A 27,149-nucleotide genomic window follows, 5' to 3' on the forward strand; every position below is an offset into this window, starting at 1 on the left:
CCCTTTTATATTTTTCTTCTATTGTGCTGTTAAAAAAAATACTTTAAAAATTATGATTTCTCACATACACACCCTGGGGACTAGCATGGCAATAGTTTTTGCCTTTTGGTTAGTAGGTGGTTATTTTTCTCTTTACCATGAGAAATGTTTGCATGATTGTGGTATTTCTAGGAGATAGTCTTACCAAGTTCTGTTCAGTTTCCTCACTGACTATTGGGCTAAAGAATTTTGACATCTGACCTTGTCCATGAGCTGTAATGAATATCTTGATCCCTTGGCTACCTTAGCCTTTTACAGAGCTCATGAAAATGGTTTTATTTGTTTGCTTATCAGTGTTGTACATTTTCTTAGCAGCCTGGATTTGTCTGAATTGGCAAAAGCTGCTAAGAAGAAACTTCAGTCTGTGAGTATCTCTATTTCCTAATGAACTCCCCTGTGGAAAACCATGTGTCCGGCTAACACCTGTTCTCAGCCTGTTACCTAGTACATCAGATTACTCTGTTTCATGCTCTCAGATGTTAAATCAGAAGCAGACCGTCGAGTCTGCAGTGAAGAACAATGGAAGTATTAAGTTGAGTACATCCAGTTCACTGGCTCTGCTTCAAATACTGCCGTCTTTCTCTGTCATTTTAAAAGCGAGGACTGTGCCTTTGACTTTTAGAAAGTTGTTTCTCCCTGTAAGAGTTCCCTAGTTTCTCTCAATGTAAACTAGTAAGTGGGGCACTCCTTGGGATGACTTCCTATAGCCTTGTGGGATGCTAGAGACTGATAAAAAGCTCACTGCCATTTGACATCCAGCCCCCACTCACTGTCGGGCATGTTCTACACCATTCATCAGAGCTTTGTAAAATGTAGGCTTTTAATAGCCAGTTCTGCCCCGACTGTGTGCTCAGAGTTTACCCAGTTCTTCAGGTCACAAGCTCACGTTAGTCTGCGTGTTTCTTTCCAGCCTGTCCATTTCAGCAATCAGGCCCCTGAGAAATCTGCTCCTCTGGGAACACAGTCTCTATGTTAAGTCCCCACAAATGGAGCCTCACATGGTGCTTCCCCAGCCATTCTAACCACCTGATTCACCCACCTTAGCTGTTCTCTGTACTCTCAAAATCAGAACCAAGATCCTTCTGGTCATAACCTTGAAGAGCATCATCCCGCTCTCACTCTTCAGTTCTGGCCCCTCTCCCCATCTGGCTCCCACTGTGTGTGGGAGTGGGAGTGTGCATCTAACTATCTCTTTAAGGGCTAGCACCCTCTCAGGCCACCTTCAGGTCTCCTTTCAGGAGCCCTCTTTTCCCAGCTGTCCTCCCTTTTATCATTCACGTGGCTGGAGTCTGACCACCTTCGCAATGTAGGTAGGAGTATTCTTAAAGCTCAGCTCTGAACTCGCAGCTCTCCTAATTCATGTCTTACTCTTCATCCCCCTTTTAATAGAAGACTCTTTACTAGAACTTCGTATAGTACTAAGGACTACATAATACATAAGATGACTTTCTCATCACTAGCATTTACCTGTAATGTGCAATAAATGTATTTTATGCAGTTTGTTTGGTGTCTCTGTGTTCTGTATCTGCAGTTCTGTGTGTATGTGTTTTTACTGCCTTTCTTAAACTAAGGGGGTCCTATAGTTAAGATGATAAGCTTTGGAGTCAGCACTGAATATTCTGTGTTTCCTTTTATTACTTACAGTGTGTAAGCCAATTTTTATTTTAAATAATAAAGACATTAAAGAGAAAACCCCAGCTCCCCTTGACTATGCTGTTTTGCATTTGCTTGGCTGAAAGCTGGGATTAGGTCTATAATATCTCCAGATGTTAAAGGCACTAGATACATATCTGGGACAAAGTCGAGTGTAGCTCTCCAGACCCTGGGCTCTGGGTCAGACTGTTGAGGTACAGAACTCGGCTCAGACGAGCTCCGCACCGCTCCGTGCCTCGGTGTCCCTCCTAGAAAGCAAGACAGTGGTCCAGCAGAGCTGCGAGTCAGAGCTGCTCGGTGTCAGCTGCCCATGCCCTGTGGGCTCCTCGTATCAGCGCCAGTTTAGTGTTCATCCTGCAGTATCTCCCTGGTGAACAGCTGGGAGAAATAGAAGACGACTAGCGTATTCCTGGAATTCATATATTTTAACAGTTTGAGAGAAACTTGCATCTCCAGTCCCTCACTCACTTCTTGGCTCTGTGACTTGAGGCACGCTAACTTCTGTGCCTGGGTATCCTTCTCTGTAAAGTGGTATAACTGTAGTTCCTGTCTTCAGAGAACTGTAGTATTTACTATCATGATATTCGCAAGGCACCTCCAGTATAAGCCCTCAGCAGCATTGCTGTTGTAGTGATTGTTAGTAATAATAACATTAGCTTGTTAGCCCCTTGGAGGAAGCACACTGGGTATTTATGATGCAAGTTCAGTTTCCCAGTCCTTCACCACCTTATCCAGCAAAAGTCTCTCAGAGCTGATTTTTAATTATAAACGTAGTGTAACCACACTAGAGAAAATCTGGAAAATAGAGAAAGGGAATCATCCTCATTTACTATATTTTTTTTTTTCACTTACTATATTCTTAATAAGTTCAGGCTCAGTATTTTGGTATATTTTTCTGATTCTTGTTTCAGATGCCTGTCTTTTTTAACTGAAGCATAATTACAGAATTGTTTATTCTGCCTGTGTCACCTAACAATGTACTGTAACCATTTTAACAAGTCCCAGTGAGGTATGCACAGCCAGGTTTAAATTCTGCAGGAAGTACCTTCTGGTCAGTGAATGAATGGATATTTAGAGTCCCATTTCGGTGCTGGGGCCTGTATAGGGATGAAGGGAATAGTAGAGAATGGAACGAATTCAGCATCTGCCCTCACAGAGCAGGGCAGCAATCACCCCGGAAGTAACATCCACTGGGCAGCAGGGTTTCATGAGGGAGGAAGTGCAGGGAGAGCTGGGGCCAGCCTGGCGGGGGCTTAGTCACCATTGGTTTGAGGAAGACCTGACTGCTGCCAAGCGGGTGCCCCAGGCTGTGGGGACCGTTTTGCTGGGACACTGCATGGTGTACTGATTAGAAAGGCTGTCCTTGGTAGGGGACGCTCAGGTAGTTCTTTGGGGGTTTGGAGGACCCCTACCTACTGAGGAAGACAGCAGAGAGACTTAAGCCAGAGGTCTGGGTGGTATTTTCCTGCAGGGCACGTTTTATCCTCTTGAGATGGCATGTTTTGACTTCTTTATCCTACCAAGGGTTTAAGATCCCTTACAATGGGGGCGGGGGGCACTGGCAAACGTTTTCCAGAAAGAGCAGAAGAGACTTTAAGGTGATGTCACACGACGAGTGGAGAATGGACTCTTGTCTTTGAGATTTGCACTTTAGCTGCCTTGTGCACCTCTTATCTGCATGTCTGGAGGGAGGCTGCAGCGGGCGGCAAGTGTTTTTAGGGCATCTGTACCATTTTGGAAATGCTATTGTCTGTTTAACGGTGGGTATTTGCTAAGTAAGCGCTGGCTTTGGATAAGATATTGGAGGTAGAAGGGTGAATAAGTCACAGTCCTCACTCATTCTCCTAGTGTTAATCCTTGTCCCTTGTGTCCCTGATATGTTTTTGCTTTCAGCTAAGTAATCATTTGTTTGAAGAACTTGCCATGGACGTGTACGATGAAGTTGACAGGCGAGAGACTGATGCAGGTGACTTAACGTGTGCCTCTGTTTACTAAGCTTCTGTTGCCATAGGCAGCAGCAAGCTGCCAGCCTCAGTGTTTCTCCTTGCCCAACTCCTGCTGTCCTGATAACACGTGTGTCGACACTGACTCTTGTGTTTGTTGGCTTCGGAGTTTGCTGCCCCAAGTCTCCCTAGTAACGCGGGAGCCGCGGCTCTCAGAGGAGCAGCAGCGCCCTTGGTGATGAGATTCTATCTCTGGCTCTTTCCTCTGGCTAGTCTGGCTTGCCACGCAGAACCACAGCACCCTGGTGACCGAGACAACCGTCGTCCCCTTCCTTCCAGTCAATCCCGAGTACTCATCGACACGGAACCAGGCAAGTGGCCGAGTCCAAAACACACTAGTAGTGATCTTTGGGGAATGACTGATACTGTGGTATTTTATTTTCCCAGGACAGGTATTTAAAATGTTTTTGACTGATTAAAATGGTAATATCCTTTACGTACCCACACACACATCACAAATTGATAAGAAAAGCAACAGAAGTTAATAAGTGACTGAGAAAGAACATATGACAGTTCACAGAAGAATTACAAATGGCTTTCAAACGCCTTTTAAAGAAATATTTCACCTCATTAGTAATCAAAGAAAGCAACCTGAAGTCATTAACGAGCGTTTGTTTCATCCATCAAAGTAATAAATTATATGATAAAGGAGACTCCACACTGGTAAGGATGTGGCATTCTTATGCTACAGATAAGAGTTTAAATTGCTACAGACTGTAGAAAGGCAGTTTGTTAACTGGTTACAGAGGCCTCAAAATTAACTGCATCCTTTCACCCAGGATACAAATACCTTTCATCCAAATACATTATTTGGGAATATGTCCTAATAAAAGTACAAAGCTTTATGCATACTTTCATCGAAGTATTGTATGTAATGATAGAGCACAGAAACCAAGCCTAAGCATCCATCAAAAGGAGAGAAGTTGAATTAATTATGAAGTTCTTTTCATTTTTATTGATTAATGTTTATATATAGTGAGAGTCCCAGCATCTAGACTCTATCTTGAAATTTAAAAATCTGTCCCTTCAAATTGATTTTTGACTAGTAGCCCTATTTCAAAACAGAATTGATAATAGAAAGCATTAAGTAGAACCACTTCGTTTCAGTTCACAAAAATAAATATGCCTTCTGAGAAATGTTATATCGTTCTATTACATAAATGGTTTTAAACTATCCATAGAAACAAAGTTTGATTCAGTTATGGCTGTGATTGATGGTACTTTGAGCATGCTGGAAGGCCTTTGCTGAACTCTAACAATAGTCTGACTAATTTTATGTGAACATGTGTGTATTTTTATATCTGAGAATATTTCCAATTATTTTCTCACCCTCAGGGCAGACAGAAACTAGCTCGGTTTAATGCCCATGAGTTTGCCACTCTGGTTATCGACATTCTCAGTGACGCCAAGAGGAGACAGCAAGGCAGCCCTCTCTCTAGTTTAAAAGGTAACTGTTTCAGACCTCTAAATGTTTGCTTCTTTGGCCTTCTGAACTTCACACACGTGTTAAAGTTATGAAAAGAATTAAAGCAGTCATCGATAACACAGCTTAAAGCCCTGTTAAGTTTTATGGGTACTATGTTGTGATGACAAGTTTCTCTCTTTGAGTCTTGGTGAATTATGAATATCTCAACATTATTAACTGTGATTCACATTTATCTTATATATGAGTTTTTACTCCTTCAGTCACCTGCCTTCCTTACAAAGTTGCATTCTGAAATTAATTCAGGTATGACTTAGACCTTGTTAAAGGATATCTGCACTGAGAATTTTGGGTGTTTAAAGTTGTGAAGAGAGCACCTAGCACATATTTCCAAGGTGCCCTTCGAGTCTTTTCCAGTAGCTCAGGGTCCTGTCTCGGTGCTTGAGAACACACTTCCTCCCCAGCCCTGATACTATATTTTTGTTGTTTTCATTTTAAAATTAAAAAAATTTGAACAGGAAAAATACATTCAATAAGAATTCAGCTTTCAGTCCTCAAAGCATCTTATCCTCAAAGACAGTAAGCATTAACTGACAGCAGTTTGTCCTTCTTGATTTTACTGACTCAACCAGACATAAACAAGTTTAAGAAACTCGATTAAATTTTGGTGAAGGTGCAGTGATAAGGGTCCCTTCATAAATTTGAAGTCTCAAGATGTACAACTTCCTTTGACTTGGTGGGTCCATCTCTAGGTGTTAGTTGAGGAGAATTAGAGATGTTGTATGTGTGATACATATTACACTGGAAACAATAATAGAGCAATAGTTAGTTTCATATTTGAATAGGGCACACTGTTTTTTCAGGGACTATGTAATGATGTAATATAAAATAATTAATTTTTTGAAGAAGCTTTAGTATCATCCCAATTTTGTAAGGAAAACATTTATGTACATGCATATGTACAAATGAATATCTTTATTTATCCCCATTACTCCCAGATCTCATATTTGCCAGTTCACCTATTCATTAAAATTTATTTATTACCTTGAGAATTCCCTGGCATCCCAGTGGTTAGAACTCTGGGCTTTAACTGCCAAGGGAGCAGGTTCAATCCTTGGTTGGGGACCTAAGATTCTGCAAGTTGCATGGGGCAGCAAAAAGATAAATAAATTAAAATTTATTACTTTAAAATCTTACAGCACTTTGATGGTAATTTGTGGATCTGTACAGTGTGGTAAAAAATTTGAGTCACCCAGAACACATGTTCCCATGTGAGACTGAGCAAGGCCACGCTCTTCCTTTTATTTCAGCTCTTATACTGTAAGCAAGTAGCCTTTTTGATATTTATTTAGTGCCACAGTTTTCACATTTTTTGATAATTTCACTGTTTAAAGTGGTCCCCAAGTACAGTGCTGAAGAGCTGTATAGCATTCCTGAGCACATGAAGGCGGTGACATGCCTTACAGAAAATACATGTGTTAGATTAGCTTTGTTCAGGCCTGAGTCACAGTGCTGTTAACCATGAGTTCAATGTTGATGGATCAATGATATATATTCAAGATGTCTTTAAACAGAAACGCATGTGAAACAAGGTTATGTATTTATCAGTTGATAAAAATGTGACCAGACGTTTGCAGGAACCTAACTGTATTTCCACTCAGAACAGTGGTTCACTATTTGCTGATTTGTCCTTCACAGCAACTTTATAGACCATGACTGCTACAAATAGTAAAATTTACTGTATGTATTTGTATATGCTTGGGAAAAAGACTGGCAGAAAATAGAATGACATGTATCAATAGCTATGAATGACTACTCTTATCATTAGTTTCAATTTTTCTATATTGAGTCGTTACTACTTCTGTAATCTGATGGTATATATATTTTACATATTCATTTTGAAAACTAAAATTCCATTTGAGTAAACATAATTTATCACCCAGATATTATCCTTCAAAATGTCCATAAACAGTATTAGAAATTCAAGGTTTGCTTGAGTTGCCTGAAAGAGAGCTGAGAGACTTGGATAATTTGCGAAATCTTTGATTCATAATGTGTCAGAGCTGATAGAACCATTGCTACTTCCCAGTAACCATATGCTCTTGGTCTGCATGGTCTGTGTCCAGTGGGTCATTTTCTTTCTCTCTCTTTCTCACTGGCATTCAGTTAAGGAAAGGCCAACATGCCTATTCAATAATCTCCTAGTTTCTAGGCTTACTTTAGCAGTTTTCTTTCTGTTTTGACTTGACGTTAAATCCTGTAAAAAAGTTACAATTGTAACTGAATTGCAGTTAATCATACTTTAGTTACAGCTTTATTTTCATGATTTCGAGCTATACTGTTTCCTTGAATGATTACAAATTTGGGAACCTGCCACCTTACACGAGCAGCTCTTCCCTAGCCATCTAATTCGTGCCCATTTTTGGCATGTATCTCAGATGGTTGCTTCACTCTCTCTGTAGTTTTCAGTAGACTCTGTCCAGTTGATAACGTTCTCTGTTATCCCTTTTGGGGGTGAATAGAACCTTGCTATTTCTGTCATTTTTCTTCCAGTCTTTTAAATGGCTCGTTTTTCTTTTAGGAAAAAAGAAGTTCTTTTCGAGCCTGAAGTAAAGTTATTTGCTTCTGTTGACAGACAATGTGGAACTGATACTGAAAACAATTAGTAACCAGCACAGTGTTGAGAGTCAGGACAATGACCAGCCAGACTACGACAGTGTGGCGTCAGACGAAGACACGGATCCGGAAGCCACTGCAAGCAAGGCCCACAGGCAAAAGGTAAGGTGGTGCATTGCACACAGAAAGTGAGCTTATGTTCTTTTTCAGATCTTTCCTCCTAAAAATTTGCCTGATTTGTAAAGCATTCAAGGGCTAGGCCTGGGAAAAGTGCTCTGGAGGTAAAATTGGGTTTTCTACTAGTTTGGCCCAAGCAAAGGTCAACAAGGTAAATAGTTTTAAAATAGGGGGTCCCTCGCCCCTGAGTCAGTTGCTGACTCACAGCCCGGCTGCAGTATTAACTTTATAAAACCTATGAGGAGGGACGGGTGGGTTTTATTCTTTCAACAAATGTTTACTTTTGTTGGGTATTACCCAAACTTCTCTGGATAATACTCTCCTGAATGAGGCCTGGTCTCTTTCCTCTGTGAGGCCGTCCTCACCAAGAGAGGGAACCACGGTTTGAGGGTCATAAGTGCAGACAGGAGCGGAGGGGTAGGGGCAGGCGGTCCACAGACATAGCCTGTCGCTGATGGGGAGTGTCAGGGGAGGCTGAGAAGGCCCGGGACGTGGGCATGTGGAGAGGTGGGGAGGGGTCAGACTGAGCGGAGGTGAGACGGGCACCTGGGGGACATCTGGTCACGTGGAGAGGCGACCTGAAAGGAGAGGGAGTCTGAGCTGCGGCAGAGGGCGGGGGTCACACCGTGCAGGAGCATGACCCCAGACTGAAGAGCCAAGACCTTGGCTGGCAGCGCAGAGCCCAGGAAGCTTTTAGGCAGGGCGGGAAGACCATGTCCACCTTGTTGGGTCCTCTGTTTGAGGAGGACCGTTCTGGTGGGTCAGGAGTGGAGGAAAGGAACCCAGGCAGGGAGGTGCCGACAAGGTCCAAACAAGAGCTGACGCAGGCTCACCTCAGGGCCTCTTCAGCTGGGAGGGTCTGGATGGAAAAAAAAAGTCACCGTTGCAGAGGGTGAGCCCAAGGCCAGGGCAGCAGGGGCCTGGCTGGCCCGCCTACCGCTGAATATCCCTGACCTGGCCCACAGGGGGCTCAGCAAACAGTTGAGAATGGACAAACAGGAAGACAGAAAAGGCAGGGCTGGGTGACAAGTTAGACATTGGAAGTGGGAAGGTAGATTTACCCGAGTTGTTTCCGGAGTTTTCCAGCTTACACAGCCGTGCAGGTCAGTGGTGCCACCAGCAGATGCAGGGAACATGGAGGGGACGGCTGTCTCTGCGCTGCCAGCCAAGGTCTTGGCTCTTCACTCTGGGGTCTCTTCAGTCTGAAACGTCTCTGCCAGTCTCCCTGGAAGTGCTGGGTTCAGTCGAGTGAAGGTGGGTCATGACTGGACCCTGCACGACAGGGTCCCTGCACTGGCCGGCCTCCCCCTCCTCTGGGCCTTGCACACCCACACCCTCTCGCTGAGTCCTACCGTAGGCTGGAGCGCTGTCCTCCAGACAGCCACCTGACTAGTGACCTCCCCTCCTGCAGGCTGTTGCTCATGTCCCCCCACCCAGCTGTCTAGTTAAAATGCACCCACCACCACCCCTCTTTCAGCTCCCCAGCCCCTCACTCCTCCTCCGTTCTGTTTATTTTCCATAGCACTTATCACATTCCCCTATACTATGTAGTTATTTATTATTATTTTTCCCTCTCTCACCCAGTTGGGATGTAAACACCATGGAAGCAGGAATCTTTTTCTATTTTCTTTTCTTATGTAACCTAAGCCCCTAGAACACTGCTTGATGCTTAGTAAAAATCTGTCAGAATGAGTGAAATAATGAATCAAAAAAGAAAAATGAATGAAGAAGAGAAAGGCAGATGAGACAGGTGTTCAGAGTCATTGTTAGAGTGGATTTATGGCCCCACTGTCTGATCGCCAGAAAATACTGACTTGAAAAATTTTCATCTATTGTAGGGGCCCTACCTTTCTGTTTTATTTTGTATTCCTCTCAGAAGCCTTGATTTGGTTTGATTAACTTTGCGATCCAGCTGGCACAGTCAGAATTTGAAATTCTTGAGCTGTTAGTCTTGAATGTTATCATCGTCTCAGATTGTGAACGTTTTCCCCAATTTATTTTTAGAGCCTAGATTCAGATTTATCAGATGGACCAGTCACTGTGCAGGAATTTTTGGAGGTCAAAAACGCTCTAGTGGCTTCTGAGGCCAAGATACAACAGCTAATGAAGGTGAATAACAACTTGAGTGACGAGCTGAGAATTATGCAGAAAAAGGTAACATGTCAATAAATGCCAGGATGGTTGCTCTTTAACCCCATAGTATATAAGGAAGAATCCCAGGCATGATGCTTGTGATCAGAGGGAAGGAAAACAGACCTGAAAATCTTTGGGCCAAGCTGTCTCTTTGGAAGCAGTATGAATTATGGATATTTTCAACGAAGTAGCTTTGATTAGATATAAATCCAGTTTAAGTTGCCCAGGTAGGAGAACATCATAACTTACTAAGTAAGTATTCATATCAGTTGTAGAGACCCTTGCAAGGATCCTGTGTTTCCTGGGAAGCTAGACACAGCTCCATGGGTGTGATTCTTACTGTTTATTGCTTATTCTAATCACACCATGAGACAGAGCAGACAAAAGCCCGGGACAGGGTGTGTGTCTACCAGCATTTCAGAGCCCCCCCCCCCCATGCCACACATGGCTGCTGTCCCTGCTCACTCTTATGTGCTGTTACCCACCCCGCCCTGGCAGCCCCGTCGCACAGTCCCACTTCACTGTTGGCCAGTTCCTACCACTCATTTATGGTGTCCTCAGAGTCACAGAATAGATACTCAATATAAGAAAACCTTTCATGCACACAAGCGAGAACTGTGTGCTGGTAAGAGACAATCCCATCTGCTCAGCATTTGCTTGTTTGCCACCTTTTGAGAGAGTCAGAAATACGTGAACATATTGATCTCTAAAAAGCGTGTGGCTAATGGTACAAAGAATATGTTGAAGAGAGGATTATGTATGTCATTCTTTATAAGAATGCTAAGAAGAGGAAGTAGAAAAACTCTGCCCTAGACTTTGTCGGCAGTGCTCCCACCATTCAGTGCTCTACAAAACGAGAGGCACACACGCTTCCCTTAACCAGAAACAAAACAAAGTATGTATCTGCGTCTTCCTTCTGTCACTTGAAGAGTAACGCTTCAGAATCGTTACCACCACCAGAGGACACGGCGCATCTTGTTTGTGGCCGGGCCCTTTTCAGCGGTGCTTCCTGCAGGAAGGCTGAAGAACTAAGGGGCCCATGCGCCTCTGCTTGTCAGGAAAGGACACGGCAGTGCACCCTCACCTGGGGCTTGGTCCGGGATTCTTTTTGCGTCTAGATCATTTTTTGGAGACATTTTGAGATAGATGGCTTCAATACCTGTAATAGAAAGGGATAAGAATACCTGAAGATCAATCAGATGTTAATCAGACATTTGTTCTCTGCCACCCTGGCCCTGTCTAAGGCTGGTGTGCAGCCACGAATGAGACAGACCAAGTGCCCTTTTGCCATAATGTACAGGGCTTGCCCTTCTCTCTTCTCTGAAATTTCTTTTGTTTAATGAATTATAGTTTATCTCATTAGTTGAACTAATACATGGATTTGGGGTGACTTTTTCTGAAACAAGCTGACTTTGCCACTGCAAATCAGTCTGCTAAGCATTACCATTTTTATTCCATTATGCTTCTTTTAGTATTTGTAGAAATCACCAGAGATAACCTCAAGTCTCTGAAAGCAAATGTCTCAAGCTTCTTTAAGAAATGTTGAGTGGAATTACTTGTCATCATTCATGGATTATCTCCTTGATTCTTAGAAAATGCTCTTGATTTCTGAAACTATTATCTGTAACTTTTCATTTCCTGTTGTACTCCTTCCAAACAGAAAAAGTATAGCCTGGTTCTTATTAAGATAAGCATCATTCAGGTTTATCCAAGGACAACTCGCTAAGTTCAGAATACTAAAAGTTTTTAAAGTTGAGACCAGCTGAGATCTCGCACATTCAGGTGAGATCCAGACTGGATGTTCTAGAGTGAAAAGTGTGAAGATAAAGTTTCAGATTTCAAGACCTTGTCTGAAATCCTCTAGGAGGTTTCCACATAGATAAGCACTTGACAAGATCCCCAAGTCCTTCACTGAGGGCCATGTGTCAGTCACGTTCCTCACTTTTTGGCCCTCGACCATTTCACTTTAGAACATGGGTTCCCTAGTAAGTAGTTTTGACAGGCACTTTATGCGTATCTGTCTCCTGGAATGTAGGACTTTTCAGTAGATGCTTATTACTTTGCAGCTGTTCTATCCTTGGAAAGGGAGTTGCAGATACAAGTTATGGCCTGAAGCATAGGTGTAGAAGCATCCTCTCATTTCTCAGGGGTCACGCTTCGAGAAAATAGAAAACAAGGGTATTTCTGTGGCAAAGACAGTAAGTCAGACTTTCACAGGCGTTTGGCACTACTGGTATAAAGTATATGGAACTTGTTTATTCACTGAAGAAACGTTGATTTTATTTCAAAGTCAGGTAAAGTTTTTTAATATAGTAGTCAACAAAGTAGCATGATTTGTGTCTGATCTTTCACATTTAACAGTTGCTTGGAAAAGATGCTAATTAATGAAGAGGAGCAGCCACTATTGGTGTATTTGTCACAGAGCGGTGCTTTCTAAAATAGAAATTGAAAGTAACTCCTAACACTGAATGGGTTGGCTATTGGAAAAAACGATCTTCTGGTGCAGACACAGGTGCTTGTGGACTTAAGCCTTGGCCCCGGTGGGGAATTTGGTCAGATTTTTACTCTCTCTCGAGGAGTAGACAGCTGAACTCACACCACACCCAGCTTATAAAATGCCCTGGAGGATGGAGGAGCACCAGAGGGGAAGGACGTTGTACAGCCTGGACTCAGTTACTTGTGTCTAACATGCCAGATGGCTAAAGAGGAACCCAATTCCTTGCCGATCCCTGTAACTCTAATTCATCCAGCACCATGAAGCAGCCTGCATGTGAGCAATGGGAAGAGCGTTCAGGGCCTCCAAGTGCCAGCCTCTAACTAAAACGGGGTGGTGCCAGGCAGCTTAGCATGTTTAAAGCTGACACCACCACGGTCACATTTCTGGGCGACAGAGCCAAAGGAGAGCGAGGCCAGGTCTTCCGGCCCCGGCTGAAAGATGACTGATCACCAGAGGGCGGCGCGCGCCAGTGGAGCGTTCAGATGAAGATGTTGATAGTTCAGTAGGCCTCCGGTTCTCTTCGTGATATGTTTATAGAGCAAACTTACCATGATCCAGTTCCCTCTCTTTAAGAAAAAAAAATACTCAGTTGTTTGGAATTTCAAAGAATATATTATGTAATAAAAACTTGTTGATCTTAATTTTTCCTGTTGGCTTTTTGGGCAGCAATAGCTCATCTGATTTTTTTTTTTTTTTTTTCGTAAACTGGATTTCACTGTCTTTCTCGCTTTGCAAAGCAACTCTAAGTTATCTTTGTGCTGCTTCCATGGTGTCTGCTGACATTTTTGGCATTTCTAAATTGCTCAGGGCTCATCTGAAAAGCAGGTTACTTAAGTGAAGTTTTAATGATCTCAAGCTCTTGCTTGAAACAGCCTTAGAACCATCCAGGGCACAGCCTGCCTGCAGACAATTTTCCGGGCCACCATGACCAGTCTTTAAGCCGTGAGATATTTTGCTTTAAAAAAGTCCAAACTGCAACTTTTCCACAGTCAGAAATTATTTCATTTGCTTAACTGATTAAGTGAGTTGATTGCATTTCACTCATTCTAGAAGAAAGAGTTTGTCTTTGTGGTTGCCTTTGACTTTCAGCTCAGCAAGCTGTTACTGTTCTTATTGTTAAAGCTGGTAGTTGTATGTGTTTACTTGGTGTTTGCTTTTTCTGCTTGCTATAGAAAAACACAGTCCCACTGCCAAACATGTCTTTCAGCTTCAAACACTCCAGAGTGAAAATTCGAACCTCAGGAAACAGGCCACAACCAATATATATCAGGTGCAAACTGGTTCTGAGTACACAGACACTTCCAACCACTCCTCCTTAAAGCGACGTCCGTCTGCCCGGGGCAGTAGGCCCATGTCCATGTACGAGACGGGATCAGGTCAGAAACCCTATCTCCCAGTGGGAGAAGTGAACCATCCCGAAGAGAGCAGGACGAGACTCCAGCCTTTCCCGGCACACGTAAGTAACACCACCAGCGCTTCCGCTCTTTACTCTCTGTCCCGCCTGACTCCTGCCTTCCCTCTTCTCAGCTTGCAGATCCCCAGTGTCCGCTTTGCCAAACTGGGCTATGAGAACCGTCCTTGTGTTTGCTGTATTAATAACATGTCGACCAGTGCTTGTGGTGTTCCCACAAGCACTCCACAAGCACTCAGGGCCCATGGCCGAAGGTGTCCCAGCAGCTCTGGGGATTCTGGCTCTTGCTCGGCCCCCTCTCCCCCTTTTTCTGCCCCATATCCATAGTATATTTCCCGAGAGGCCACTGTTGGAACTTTTTTGGTCATGAACTTCCTTCCCCATATCCAAAACCAAAACTTTATAAAGGTTACCACTGGAAGAAAGTACCGTCTTCTTCCAGGTAGGCGGGTGTGTGCCCACTTATGCACCAGAGCCCTTAGAATTCAGAGTGCCTTCTCCACTCTTCTGAGTGGAGCGGGTGGTGTCTGTGGCGTGGGGGTGCAGGCCTGGTCGGGAAGCCTGTGGGCCTCAGCAGCCCTGCACCTGTGGTCAGTCTGCTGGCTTAGCTGCTGCCTCCTCCTCCTCCCTTGTTGGGAGAAAGTGTTGCTTTCTCATTTCATGAGAACGAGATGTAAAAACTCCTATATTGACTTTACCTGCTTTATGTTCCAGAGATGGTATTCTGTAACAGGCTGCTAATACTCTTGTTTTTCCCGTGGAATAAGTATTGTGTTGTGAGGTTTTCAAATTATATATCTTTTGGATTAATTTATTTTAAAAACCTATGGTTTGACAAAATGTTTTCTGCATTTTGAACCTACGTGATTTTAGTTTTTCAGAGAGTAATACTTATCTTTTTGAATGTCAGTTGTTCTTCAGTCCACTTTTATAGGAATTTCCAAAAAAAGTTTTCAGGGTCAATAGTAAAGAATATGGCCTGGGAAATTATACCCTATTCAATTTTGTCAAGGTTTAGTGTGATAAAGTTATAGTGTTGTTATTTTGTAATTGGGAATCTGTTGCTTCAGCTTTTAAAGTTGTTTGGGCTAAACATTCTAAAACAGTTGATTCAACACATTTGGTGTAATGGGAATATCATTGAACTAAGTTAAGAATCTTATTTTTGTATAACTGAGAACAAAATTTAGGAAAAGCCACTTTGTTCATTTTCACAGTGTACTTTTTGATTTTAAAAACATTTACAATGTAAAAATGTCTTATTATTTTAAAAGTTCTATATCTGTACTATCTGATATACATAAACCAACTTTAAATCATTTGTATAGATTTTCATTTCATATCATCTGTCCTGATTAAAAAACAAATATTTGTTTAAGACTATTAAAAAAAGAAACCATTGGTACAGTTGACAGATTATGCTAGGTATTGTCTTTTCCCTCATAGAAAAGTAGCCTTACAGATTCTGAGTAGTTTCCGAGAGGCATTTATTTCACTGAGGGATTAAACATCTCTGGGGATCTCATTGGCTAGCGTGGGCGTTTCAGCACTGATCCCACTAGTGAGTTGCTCCTTAGGCGTCTTTTAACTGGGAACCAAAGCGAAGCCAGGGTGGGTGGCGAGGTTTCATGTTTGTTTTGTGTTTTCCCGAGTGTGTCTCTTTTTCCCCTTCCAGATCGGGAGGAGTGCGTTTGTGACCTCCTCTTCGTCTCTGCCTTCCTTCCCCTCCACACTGTCCTGGTCGAGGGACGAGAGCACCCGAAGGGTTAAGTACACTGAATGGTCTGCTCTCTGGAGGAGGGGCCTTGCTCTTGGGCGCTTGGTGCTTCTCCTGGCCCTCCTGGCCCTCCCTCCTCCACTAACAACCCTTCTGTCCTGCATGAGGCCTCGCACGCACATCCGCACGCATGTCTGCGGGAGAGGGCCTCCCTCTCAGCTAACTCCACATTGCTCAGTCTCACGTGACATTTAACACAGTCCACAATTCGCCCTGTAACATTGATTCTGAGCGTTCTGTCTTTTTAAACAATCAGAAAATTAGCTGGCTGCTGGTTAAACATAATATGGCAAATCTGTCCAATTTTGTTCAGAGTGTTATTAGGACTAACAGAAACGCTGAGACACCATGTTTCTTGTTTTTTTTTTTTTTTTTTTTAACGTCTTGACATGTTATGTCAGCCCCTGACTTGACAGACCCAGGTTTTGCAGTCCCTGCATTCCACATCCAGATTGGAGGTGTAGGCGGTTGTTAGTATGAAGCTGTTCACTCTTAGTTGGTCAAGTCCAACTTGCCAGTGTATAATTTACATTCCCAGTAACAGCACGTGATTCAGGTAAGCTCCCTTTAGAGTAGCCAGGCAGCAAGTATTTATCAAGCACCTTGTCCACACCCTGCCTTTCAGAAAGTCAGTTAAAGAGTCCTAGGAAGTTAGGTGACACTCCTACTCTCAAAGGCACTGTCAGTTTAAAAAATGCCTTGATGCATGAAGAGTACATGACAGCAAGCTGGGAAAGAGCACAGGCTTTGAAAACCTGCGTTCAGGTCCTGGCTCTCGCGTCTTTTACTGGAAGGGTGGTGTCCCTAAAGTGAGAGGAGAGAGGGAGGCTGTGGTTGAGGGACCACCTTGACAGACGAGGGGAGATTTGCACCAGGCCTTTGTCTAGTCCCTCCACTTTTGGCTGGAACTATGGAGAGTCTTCTTTCCCACTGAGGAGGGATTTCCCAGTGCCTCACAGCTCATTGTGGCCCTTCAGGGGCTCTTTTCTGCATGTTTGAGGTAATCTATTGAAAAGAAACCTCTTGACATATGTATGCTGCTATCTTCTGAGCGGTTCTGAAGTTGAACTGCAGTGTTTTTACTACAATATTTCAGTTAAGGACTTTCCTGGTGGCTGAGTGGTAAAGAATCTACCTGCAATGCAGGAGACCCAGGTTCCATCCCGGGGCAGCTAAGTAGAAATGATATCTTTCTTGAAATGTTGCTAAGAGTCAGGTAAACCTTTTTGTCCACTGTGAAAATTTTTTTATAAAATTTTTGGTAGTTTTGAGAATTATTGCCAGGACTGCTTGCTGAGACAATGTTTTATACACATTGTTTACACTGGTAATCCCAGTTGCTCCTGAGAGCTTCATCATGAGTTTAGGTTTTTATGGCACATCTGTATTCAGAGAAAGCTACCAATCTCTTAAATAAACTGAACCAGCACCAACTATAAGGTAACTTTTCTATTAACAGCTTTGAGAGAGCAGCACTTTTAACTAATAGACCTGAGTTCTGCATGTTGACAATAATTTCCTTAAAATTAACACTAACTAATTTTAAAGCCCAAAATATGCTTTTGTTGACAACAATGAAGGATTTAATGTAAGTAACCAATTTCCTGGGTGGTTATTGCTGTACATTGTTATCTGTATTCAAGAAGCATTTCCTGAGTACTTTGATCAGATAGACGAGTCATTACTCTTGTAACATGTTTCAATGAAATTTGGTACTTTCGATCATGGGTGATGCATTTGATTTGTAATTGTCAAATTTACATCAAGAAAGGCAAAAAGATCCATTGTAAATAGATGGGATTTTTCTGGGTTTAATTCTGTTTTCTAGCTTTTTCACTGGAACTACTCTAGACAAATTTCTCAGAATACTTATTTAAATGCAAGTGTTTCACATTCCATTTTATGCTCTGTATATGTGTACACACACAGAAGCACACACTCATCTTTGTGTGTATGTATATATAAAAACTAAAGGAAAAGAAATTTAAAGATTATTCAAACATGCACTGTGAAAGGTAAGAAGAGTTTTGTTTTTTTTTTTTGGTTTTGTTTTGTCATGTCTTGTTTTTGTTTTGTTTTTTTTGAGATATCTCTGGAAGAGCCTGGTTTCACTATTCCCTTCCTGGGATATAGTGCCTGCTTTGGTCTTCCATCTAGACAGCCAGTAGCCAGTAACTCACTGATTGGTTCATGAAGCCAGATCAGAGGCACTGCTTGCTCTTAGGAGGTCGAAACAAAGGGATCTTGAATGTTGTAGTTTTTTATGTTGTAGTTTTTACAGAACTTAGCTCTGCAGACTGTCTATACAGCTGCCAGCCAACACTTTCAATCACTTGCCAGATGAACTCAAGTGGTTAAAGCACAGAGTCTTTAGGAGCCCATCGCAAGTGTCTTGCATTAAGTGGCTGGAACCAAATAGAGCATCTGAGGGAGACGTGAAAGACCTCAGCACATACACACAAAGAGCTTTCTACCTGGGAGAGGACAGAGAGAGGCTAGCAGGCAACATGTATTCTGGTAGAGAAGGAAAGAAACCATTTCAGGATCCACTGTTTATCAGTTACTAAAAATTTTTTCTTAATTAATAAAACTTTTCTTGGCCTTGCACATAGCTTGTGAAGTCATAATTCCCCAGCCAGGGAACAAACGCAGGCCCTGGGTAGTGAAAACACCAAGTCCTAATAGTATTGTGCTTCTAGAGAAGCAGAATAGGGGCTGCCTGCCTGCCTGCTCACATAGGGCCTTCAGAAGGCCAAGCAGCATGATCAGTAAGGAGCAAATAATTAAACTTTAGAGAGGCTTTCTTAACTGACTCACTCTAAGGGAACCATTCTTATGAGTGAAGCTACGGGGACTCCATGTGTTTAAAACAGGGCTGTGAATTTACACATGAAGAAATTTGCAGCTATCTCTTATTAACAGCTGCAATAAAATTCCTTAGTCACATGTTTTGATTCACTTGGATTAAATTCAGGGTATAGAACGAGAAATAGCTCATGTTCGTCTTTTGCAGTTGGTAATCAACCTAGGTTTTAAATCGGCTTCCACTGATTGCTATTCACATGAGGAAATTCTCAAGCATGATGGATAAATAATGAGAGGAAATCCTCTGTATTAAATACTCCAGAACTAACACAGTTCCCTTCAAAGGAATGTGGTCCCCTCTAAATGTAGTACTCCCCCACCCCACCCTGAAGGCTCTGTACTTAGTGGTGCTGCCATTTGCTCAAAACAGTTCAAGGGTTCCTGCATCCCTTTTATTTTACACTGTATCTTTATGTTTTAAGGGATAAATGTTTGGGGAGATGGATGAAAATGTTTGGAAACCAATTGTCACACCGGCTTGATCCATTTTGGCTCACAAACAACGTGTGGCAATGAATAAGTGATTTCTGGCTTCCTCTTGTGGCTCACAGAAGCCATCTCTAAGGGTGGTTCTTGGAGAGCCAGATTGAGACCAGTGGCAGGCCTCAGAACCCCAGGCTGGGGCATCGCAGGCAGCAGGAGATAGGAGGCTCCAGGTTTTGGCCCAAGTTTTCTGCTGACTTTTTGGCCTTGGGGGTGACCCCCGGCTCTTTTGGCCCTTCCTTTTCCCATCTGGTATTAGGCCAGCTTCCCTGGTGGCTCAGAGGTTAAAGCGTCTGCCTCCAAAGCTGGAGACCTGGGTTCGATCCCTGAGTCCGGAAGATCCCTTGGAGAAGGAAATGGCAACCCACTCCAGTATTCTTGCCTGGAGAATCCCATGGACAGAGGAGCCTGGTGGGCTACAGTCCACGGGGTCACAAAGAATCGGACACGACTGAGCGACTTCACCTCACCTCACCTTTCCCATCTGGTATTAGACCAGCTAATCTGCAAGCGAGCTGCTAACAATCCAATCTATGGGTATATGGCATGTTTGCTTCTTAAATGGATCTCTTTATATTATGGTTAAACTCCATAGTTCTTAGAGAGCTAAACGTGAGTGTTGCCTTGCGTGTGTCTGTTAATTTTTATCAGGGATCTGGTTGCAGAGCAGCTAAGGAGTGAAGATGAAGATGGGGTAGAGAAGGAAAGAAAGCATTTCTGAATCCACTGTTCATCAGTTACTAAAAAAAAATTTTTTTTTTAATTAAAAAAACTTTTTTTTTTGGCCTTGAACATAGCTTGTGGGGTCATAATTCCCCGACCAGGGATCAAACCCAGGCCCTGGGCAGTGAAAACACCAAGTCCTAACCACTGAACCACCAGGGAATTCCCTGTTAGTGAATTTTTAATAAAGCATTGGCCCCTGTCCCAGATGAGGTCTAGGGCATGAAGGCCACGTGGCCTGACAGGTAAGGGTTCCTGGGAGGGCACCCAGGAAGTATCTGGTGGTCTCAGCTAACGGGACCACCTTTTCTCTTGTAGGCATCCCGGCTGGAGAAGCAGAATAGCACGCCCGAGAGTGACTACGACAACACTCCCAACGACAGGGGCCTGGATGACATGGGGTACTCGTGCAGGAAGAAGGCCTCGGGGCTGGGCTCTCTAACCAGAATCCTAACAGCTTGGTCACGCCCTTCACCACCTCCACCTGCTTCTCTGTTCTCAGACCCTTAAGGTCCTCAGATACCGAGACATAAGTTGATAGTTCACACCTCTTCTCATCTCACCTGATTGCCCCAGGGGCCCTTTTTCCTTTTACCAGCAGGTTAGACTCATCTCTGAGTCTCTGTATTATGCTTAAAGTCAGCCCTGCACTTCAAGTCAGAGTTAGGTTATACCCTGCATCACTGTCCCAAGAATTGGCCTTGATTCAAATACGTGATAACCACACATGCTCCCCATTCGTTTGCTCCTTCCCTTTCCCCATCGTTAGCCTTCCTATGAGGGTCATCCCATTCAGCCTCGTGGTAGAATGAAGCAGCCTCCCTGTGAGCAGTAGCTGCTGCTGCTCAACGAGCCTTACCCCAAGTCTCCTGCCAGACAGGATAAAGGAAACCACAGTAGCAGCCCGCTCGTGCCTCCAGCAGATGCACACGCCACAGCTTCTATAAGCAGAGAGGCCACCCATCAGCACCTGTCACGTTTAACCACTTCTTTAACGCTCACAGGTCAAGCAGGAAAGGAAGGCAGAGGAGCTCGGTGTGGCAGGGTGACAGCTCAGGCCCAGACACGGCAGAGCCCCATGCGGCCCCCAGCCCCATCCTCCCCAGCACCGAAGATGTCATCCGGAAGACAGAGCAGATCACCAAAAACATACAGGAGCTCCTAAGGGCAGCCCAAGAAAATAAACATGACAGGTGAGGGGGCTTGAGAATCCTGCCTGGCTCTGGGAGAGATGCTGCCGCTCTAGTTACAGATGGGACTGGGTTTTAACATGCTGACGTCAAAAGGTCAGAAATTTCAGGTTTACTTAAGACACTTAAATGTGTAAATTTGGGGTTTTTTTTGTTTGTTTTCTATGGTACTTTTTTAAAAAAATTTATTTTTAATTGAAGGATAATTGCTTTACAATATTGGTTTCCTTTCTGCCATACATCAACATGAATTAGCCTTAGATGTATATATGTCTCCTCCTCCTTGAACCTTCCTCCCACCTCCCACTCTTTACCACCCCTCTAGGTGGTTACAGAGCCCCCGTTTGAGTCCCCTGAGTCCTACAGCAAATTTCCACTGGCTATCTATTTTGCATATGGTAGTGTATATGCTTCCATGCCACTTCTCTCCATGTGTCTCACCTGTTTTATATGGTATTTTTAACCTTTGATATCACAAAATGCTCTGAATAAAACTGCATCTAGAGATAGAATTACAGCATCTTTGGGGTGGTGACATTCCTAGTTCTCGAGGTGAAAGAAGCTGCCTCAAAACTGGCAACAGATTCTCCTGGCTGCTCTGCTTAGCTGGGGAGGAGTGTGTGCCATAGGTTTCCTGAAATGAACCTGATTTCTTACCCAACTCCCTCACGTGTGCATGTGCACGTCTAGGAAGCAAGTGGTTTACAAATAAAAGTGGGTCTAATCATCACCCAAATCATTCTCTGCTCCTGAAAGAAAAACCTGCTCAGTCTGGGCAGAACAGCATCCCACAGAGTTCTTTCCAGCTGCAGAGAAGGGCCCAGCCCCTGTTCTAACCCACCCCTTTCCTCTCGGGTAAGTTATTAGCAGTTGCGAGTTGACCCTAGTTTCAGATGGTGGCCGGCCTGCTCCAGACACGTTAACATCATCCCACTGAATTTGTGAAAGCAGCAGAATTTGATCAAAATCCAAGAAAACCTCATTTTTTTGAGTAGGTCAGCTAAATTTGGCCTTCCCAGGTAGCCCGGTGGTAAAGAATCCAGGAGATGTGAGTTCGATCCCTGGGTCAGGAAGATCCCCTGGAGGAGGAAATGGCAGCCCACTCCAGTATTCTTGCCTGGCGGATCCCATGGACGGAGGAGCCTGGTGGGCTTACAGTCCATAGGGTCGCAAGAGAGTCAGACGCAACTCAGCGACTAACCAACAGCAAAGTTTAGTGCTTCCGTGAAGAAGTTCTCTTCATGCCTTTGCACAAACAGGAGTTGTTCCAGGAGCACAGTACTGCCCCTCCTCCTTCCTCTGAGCTCCCTTCCACAGAAAGCGGGGCCAGTGTCTCTTGCAGTCTCCGTGTCCCTGGCAATGTCACGTTCACCTGCCCGTTTTCCACCCTTTTCATTTTGCTGTGCAGCGCAGACTTCTCCCAGTGGTGTCATTTCCCCCGCACCAAGAGAGGAGTGGGCAGTGTTTATTACCGGAGCAGAATTAGTCTTCATGGGTGGATGGCTGGAGGAGCGTCAGAGAAAAAGAGGAACCTACACGATTTCTCAGCCTCCTTCTGTGAAAATCATATAACTGGCCATCTCTCCTTCCCCAGGACATCCTGTTTATCACATGACCCTCCTGCCTCACACGCTATAGCTGTGCAGTACCTCTGCTCAGCACCGCGGCCTGGACAGCAGGCTCCTTCATTGCCTCGTTACATGAAGCAAAACGTTCCCCACCTTCCCATGTACGGTCTGTTAGGGTCCTCGATAACATGGTACACCCCTCCCCTGGCGCTCTCCCACTGCCAGGCAACACGCTTCACTTCCCATCTCACCCAGCTTGGAAGTGCCCCGCTTGTATTGCAAATGACCAGAAAAACATGCTTACATTGGGTTTCTGTCAAGAATATAAATATGTGTCCTGGGGCTGCTTTCTGGCTTCAAAGATCGCAATATGGTGCTTGCTGCAGTCTGGGAAGTTTTCCATTTTTTTAAGATGTACAAATCCATTCAGCGCATGTTGTGATCTCAGTGTTCTGTGGCTCCCCCAGGCTGTTATGTGCGTCGCTTGCATTCATACCTGGAGGCTGTTTTTACACGATGGAATCAACTTTGAAGGATGGGGGCCCCGGTTTTATCCCCGAGTGCCTTGTGTTGGTGTGGTATCCACAGCAGACTGGCTGTGGCCTCAGCCCCTTTATTACGGGAGTGTATTTGGGAACGTATTCATGTCTGAGTGTTCTCTGTCTCTGAATTATTTTTGCTGCCTTTGAATAACCTTTTCAATATTCTTGCAGTTATATTCCCTGCTCAGAGAGGATACATGTAGCTGTTACAGAAATGGCAGCGTTATTCCCCAAAGTAAGTCACTCCCTGCTAACTTGGTTTGGATCCTTTTCAATGAGCTCCAAGAAATTTCTTGATGACCTTTACATTACATTCATCTTTTTGTAGCACGGAGAGTTTTAAATATGCAAACAGCCATATAGGGCTATTGGTTTGGGTTTAATAAGACAAGAATGTATGAGCCAAATGCTGCAAGGCAAAGCATTAATAGAAAAAAAATTTTATCTGGAATATTTCACCCGTGTAAATACTTTTTCAAATACTGCTTCAGAATAGCACTAGTAAATGCATACTGCTAAATATACTGCGTGCACTCTGAACTTTGAGTCAGAGCCCCCAGAATCTCCTACACTGCAGGTTGCCAAACTTGTGGACTTTCACACATCCCCAATAAAAACATGCAGGACATAACTGCCATTCACTGCAGAATAGTTTGAGTTGTCTTCCGAGGAATGCTTGTCCCTGTTCTCGGAGGTGTCCACCCTGCAGTCCATGGCGAACGGCTATTTTTCTGTTTAGAAACCCAAATCCGACATGGTGAGGACCTCCCTCCGCTTACTGACGTCCAGTGCCTACCGACTGCAGTCAGAATGCAAGAAGACCCTCCCGGGGGACCCAGGCCCACCCACGGACATCCAGCTGGTCACGCAGCAGGTCATCCAGTGTGCCTATGACATCGCCAAGGCCGCCAAGCAGCTGGTCACTATCACCACCAAAGAGAACAGCAACTGAACGGCAGGGCTGGCCCTTCTGCTTTCTTTTCCAAGTCCGGTTTCCACTTTAGACATGGAACTCTTGCGATTTTTGCAGACACAAACATTTAATGAAAGTTTAAAACTTTTTAAAAAGAAAACTCAGTATTATTTTTGCATGTTTTCTAACAAATTTTCAACTATTAATTTAACCCACTTGCCTTATTTTGTGCCTGTTTGCCAGTTTACCTTCTGACGTTCTGTTGTGCTGTCCGTGACCGTTGAGTTAAGGATCATAGACACCCGAAAGCAGAGCTTCGTTGTTTAAAGTTTGTTAGACCTTCTCCATCCCTTCAGACTCGTTGCCTGTGGCTAAGACTATAAGTGAAGTTCTTAGTGTAACATTCTCTGGAGAGAGTTGTCTAATCCCTGTCAAGCATTGTGCAATAGGCAAGTTTTCCAAGCTCTACTGCAGAGCCTCTTTAAGTTCGGGGTATCTCCAAGCAGGCGTGTAGAGAAAGGACTTTGCCACTTTCTGAAACTAGCGTAACAGTCTCTCTTGGGGGGAAACAATGAAGCGTTCCGTTTACCGTCCTGCCACACTCGGTGTTCTCTCAGCTGATTTTTCTCTTGTCTTCTGTCCGTTTCTGTTTTACGGTCACCCTGAAGTCTCCATAGTGATAAGCACTCATCCCCCATGTCCTGTGTGCCTTGGCAACGTTGTCACGCACAGGCGGAGGACCCCCAGTCCCACGAGCCATAGCTCACCCCATTCAGACAGCACTGCCGTAAACTGTGACGAGAGAAATGGTCTACTCCCCTCACTCCTTTAGCCGCTTAAAGCCTTCTCACACGACCAGCCCCGCACGTCTCACCACCTTTAAGGACTTTGGATAAGGTAAGATGCATACAGTCACCGGGATTCGCTTCTCTGGCGCCTCCTTGCTGGTACTTCAGCATCAGACATCACATTTCAGGAAGTCCCTGCAGAGCGCTCTAGGTGACTGTGTGCTATCCCAAGGCTACAAAAGCTTGCAGGTGTAAGGTCTGGGATGCCCTGAGGTTGCCTTCTAAGAAGAGCTGGGTCGTTCTGGAAGCTAAAAGTGTATTCCTTCCTGCTCGTGGCCGCTGTTTTGTGTGGGTGTGGCTCAGACCCTGACCTCAACCAGCGGGGCCAAGCGGTAGTGACAATGAATGAAGTGAGCCAGGTGCCAGGGACAGCGGGGAGCCCATGGCATGTCAGTGGGGACAGCAGCTGCCCAGCTCCACTCTGGCTGCCGTGTAAATAAAACGGGCCTGGAGTTGCCGAAGCTTTTGACTTGCCGGAAGACATCAGATATTTCTGTGCCATCTCTCCATCTGTAAACGTCGGTGACTCGTCTAAACGTGTTCACAGCACACGTGTGGGCATGCTGCGGCCTTGAGGCTGCTGGCTCCCAGCTCTGCTGTGGATCGTGAGGCCTGGCTTCCCTGGCCTCCCCGGGTTTAGCCACTGAGCCTTATTACCTTTTGCAGGGCTGCCGTACTGTGTTAAAAGTTGATGTTGGTCCTTGTTTCACCCATCTGTTCTGTCCCATAGCGCTCGTTCACATACATGGAAAAGTCAAAATCATCACAGTTGCCCCAAAACATGCTCGGTAAGCCTGTATTTTCACAGGACTGTTTGATTCACAAACACCTCTGTAGCCTGACTGAATGCTGTTGGAAGGAGGCCGGTGATGGTGTCTGGTGACTCAGTCACTGTGCTGGGTGCGTTCGCCGGCTTTTTGCTCTGCTGAGTAGCACGGGGAAAGGGTCCATGTCTCCAAGACTTGTCTGCACAAACCTAAGTGCCACGCTCTTGTCAGATGCTGAGGGGCATCTTCTCGAAGGAGGTCTTCTACCTTCAGTTCAGGCACCATCTGAGAACCATCTCTGCACGCTGCACGGATGGGCTGTCCCTTCTCTTCCTGGCGAGTACCTGCTCTTCTTCCCGGCCAACATGGGCTCCTTGGGCAAGGCCCAGCGCAGTCTTGGGTCGGCGCCCTTGCCCTCCTCCATTGGGAGGACAGCCTTCTGGATGATGAGCTGCCACAGTGGGTGAAGCGGCGTCTTCACAGGCACACTCAGAACCTGGAGTGGGGGGGTGTCATTTCGTGCCCCTGGAGAAAGTCAAGGAACATGAGGGCCAGCAAAGCATGCCCAGCCGTGAGCACACCACAGGAATTCGCCCTGCTGACCCACAGTGCCAGCACTCGGGGAGGGAAGCTCCCAGGTGGAATGACACCCAGTGACAGGGCTGAAGGGGGCCCTTCTCCAGCCCCCTGCGCGTCTCCTCGAGGCTGGGGTCAGAGACCTGCGGGGCCTGCGGACGTTTGCACCTCGTCTCAGCAGCCGTTCACCACCTTTTGCGCATGAGTTCCCAGGCCTTACTCTGACGTCTGAGCTCTGTCATGTTATCCTCTCCCCTTGATTCTCAAATCCCCGCCCCCTCAGATACCCTGAGGAGCTGGGAGGACACAAGTAGGAAAGCGGCCAGGAGGCAGCTCCACCTGAGCGCCTCCCACTGAAGTCCTCCTCTGCCTGGGAACACAAATAGTTCTTATTTGCCAAAGAACAACTACTCGGACCCAAAGACTAACAGCATTTCACTGATGGGAACTGGAAACGCACAACTCAGGAGCTGTCCTCCGACTCCCCCAGCGATTTCAGCTGCAGAACCCGGGCGAGCCCAGCTCGAGTCTGTCCCCTGCAGCCGCCCTGAGCTCCCCATGCAGAGGGTCTTCCTTCTTTCCTTGTCCCAGTTGAAGGTCACCTTGATTTTCCAAAAGAAAATGCTGCATAGGAAAAATGAAATGCCTTTTATCCCAGCGTTCTATCCACGTTACCCATGATTCTGTACCTATTTGTCCTGTTCATTGTACATTCGTATCCCTGTAATTATTGTTCAACCCTGTAAGTGTTGTAAAATCGTTTTGGAATTTGTGCCTGCTAGTTATGCAATAAACAGGCTCTGTAAGTGTCCTTGGGGTACTGTGTCTGCCATCAATTAGCTGATGTTTCCAGATACTCGGTCAAAGTTCTGAGGAAGTTGTCCCCATGGAAACCCGTCTTCCATGAGAGGCGGTACTGCAGGTGCCTCCACCCTGGGAGCTGTG

General features: G+C 44.9%; 1 protein-coding gene across 12 annotated transcripts in view; it reads left to right on the forward strand.

Annotated features, from left to right (window-relative positions):
- The window catches only part of GIT2 (GIT ArfGAP 2), a 41,509-nt gene extending 14,494 nt beyond the window's left edge, over window positions 1-27,015 (forward strand). The window contains exons 9-20 of one of the 12 annotated variants that reach the window (XM_040250902.1): window positions 352-403; window positions 3,586-3,658; window positions 3,909-4,006; window positions 5,031-5,142; window positions 7,754-7,896; window positions 9,916-10,065; window positions 13,749-13,997; window positions 15,628-15,717; window positions 20,119-20,201; window positions 20,805-20,993; window positions 23,272-23,339; window positions 23,840-27,015. In XM_040250902.1, the coding sequence (XP_040106836.1) occupies window positions 352-403; window positions 3,586-3,658; window positions 3,909-4,006; window positions 5,031-5,142; window positions 7,754-7,896; window positions 9,916-10,065; window positions 13,749-13,997; window positions 15,628-15,717; window positions 20,119-20,201; window positions 20,805-20,993; window positions 23,272-23,339; window positions 23,840-23,994 (1,462 nt within the window). In that variant the 3' untranslated portion in view covers window positions 23,995-27,015. Of the gene's footprint in view, window positions 1-351; window positions 404-3,585; window positions 3,659-3,908; window positions 4,007-5,030; window positions 5,143-7,753; window positions 7,897-9,915; window positions 10,066-12,405; window positions 13,183-13,748; window positions 13,998-15,627; window positions 15,718-20,118; window positions 20,402-20,804; window positions 20,994-23,271; window positions 23,340-23,839 lie in introns of those variants that run through there. The other 11 variants (XM_040250898.1, XM_040250900.1, XM_040250899.1 and 8 more) reach the window with 11 other exon arrangements.
- Window positions 27,016-27,149: the final 134 nt, after the last annotated feature.

Source organism: Oryx dammah, unplaced genomic scaffold (genome assembly GCF_014754425.2).
Source record: "Oryx dammah isolate SB20612 unplaced genomic scaffold, SCBI_Odam_1.1 HiC_scaffold_12, whole genome shotgun sequence".
NCBI lineage: Eukaryota > Metazoa > Chordata > Mammalia > Artiodactyla > Bovidae > Oryx > Oryx dammah.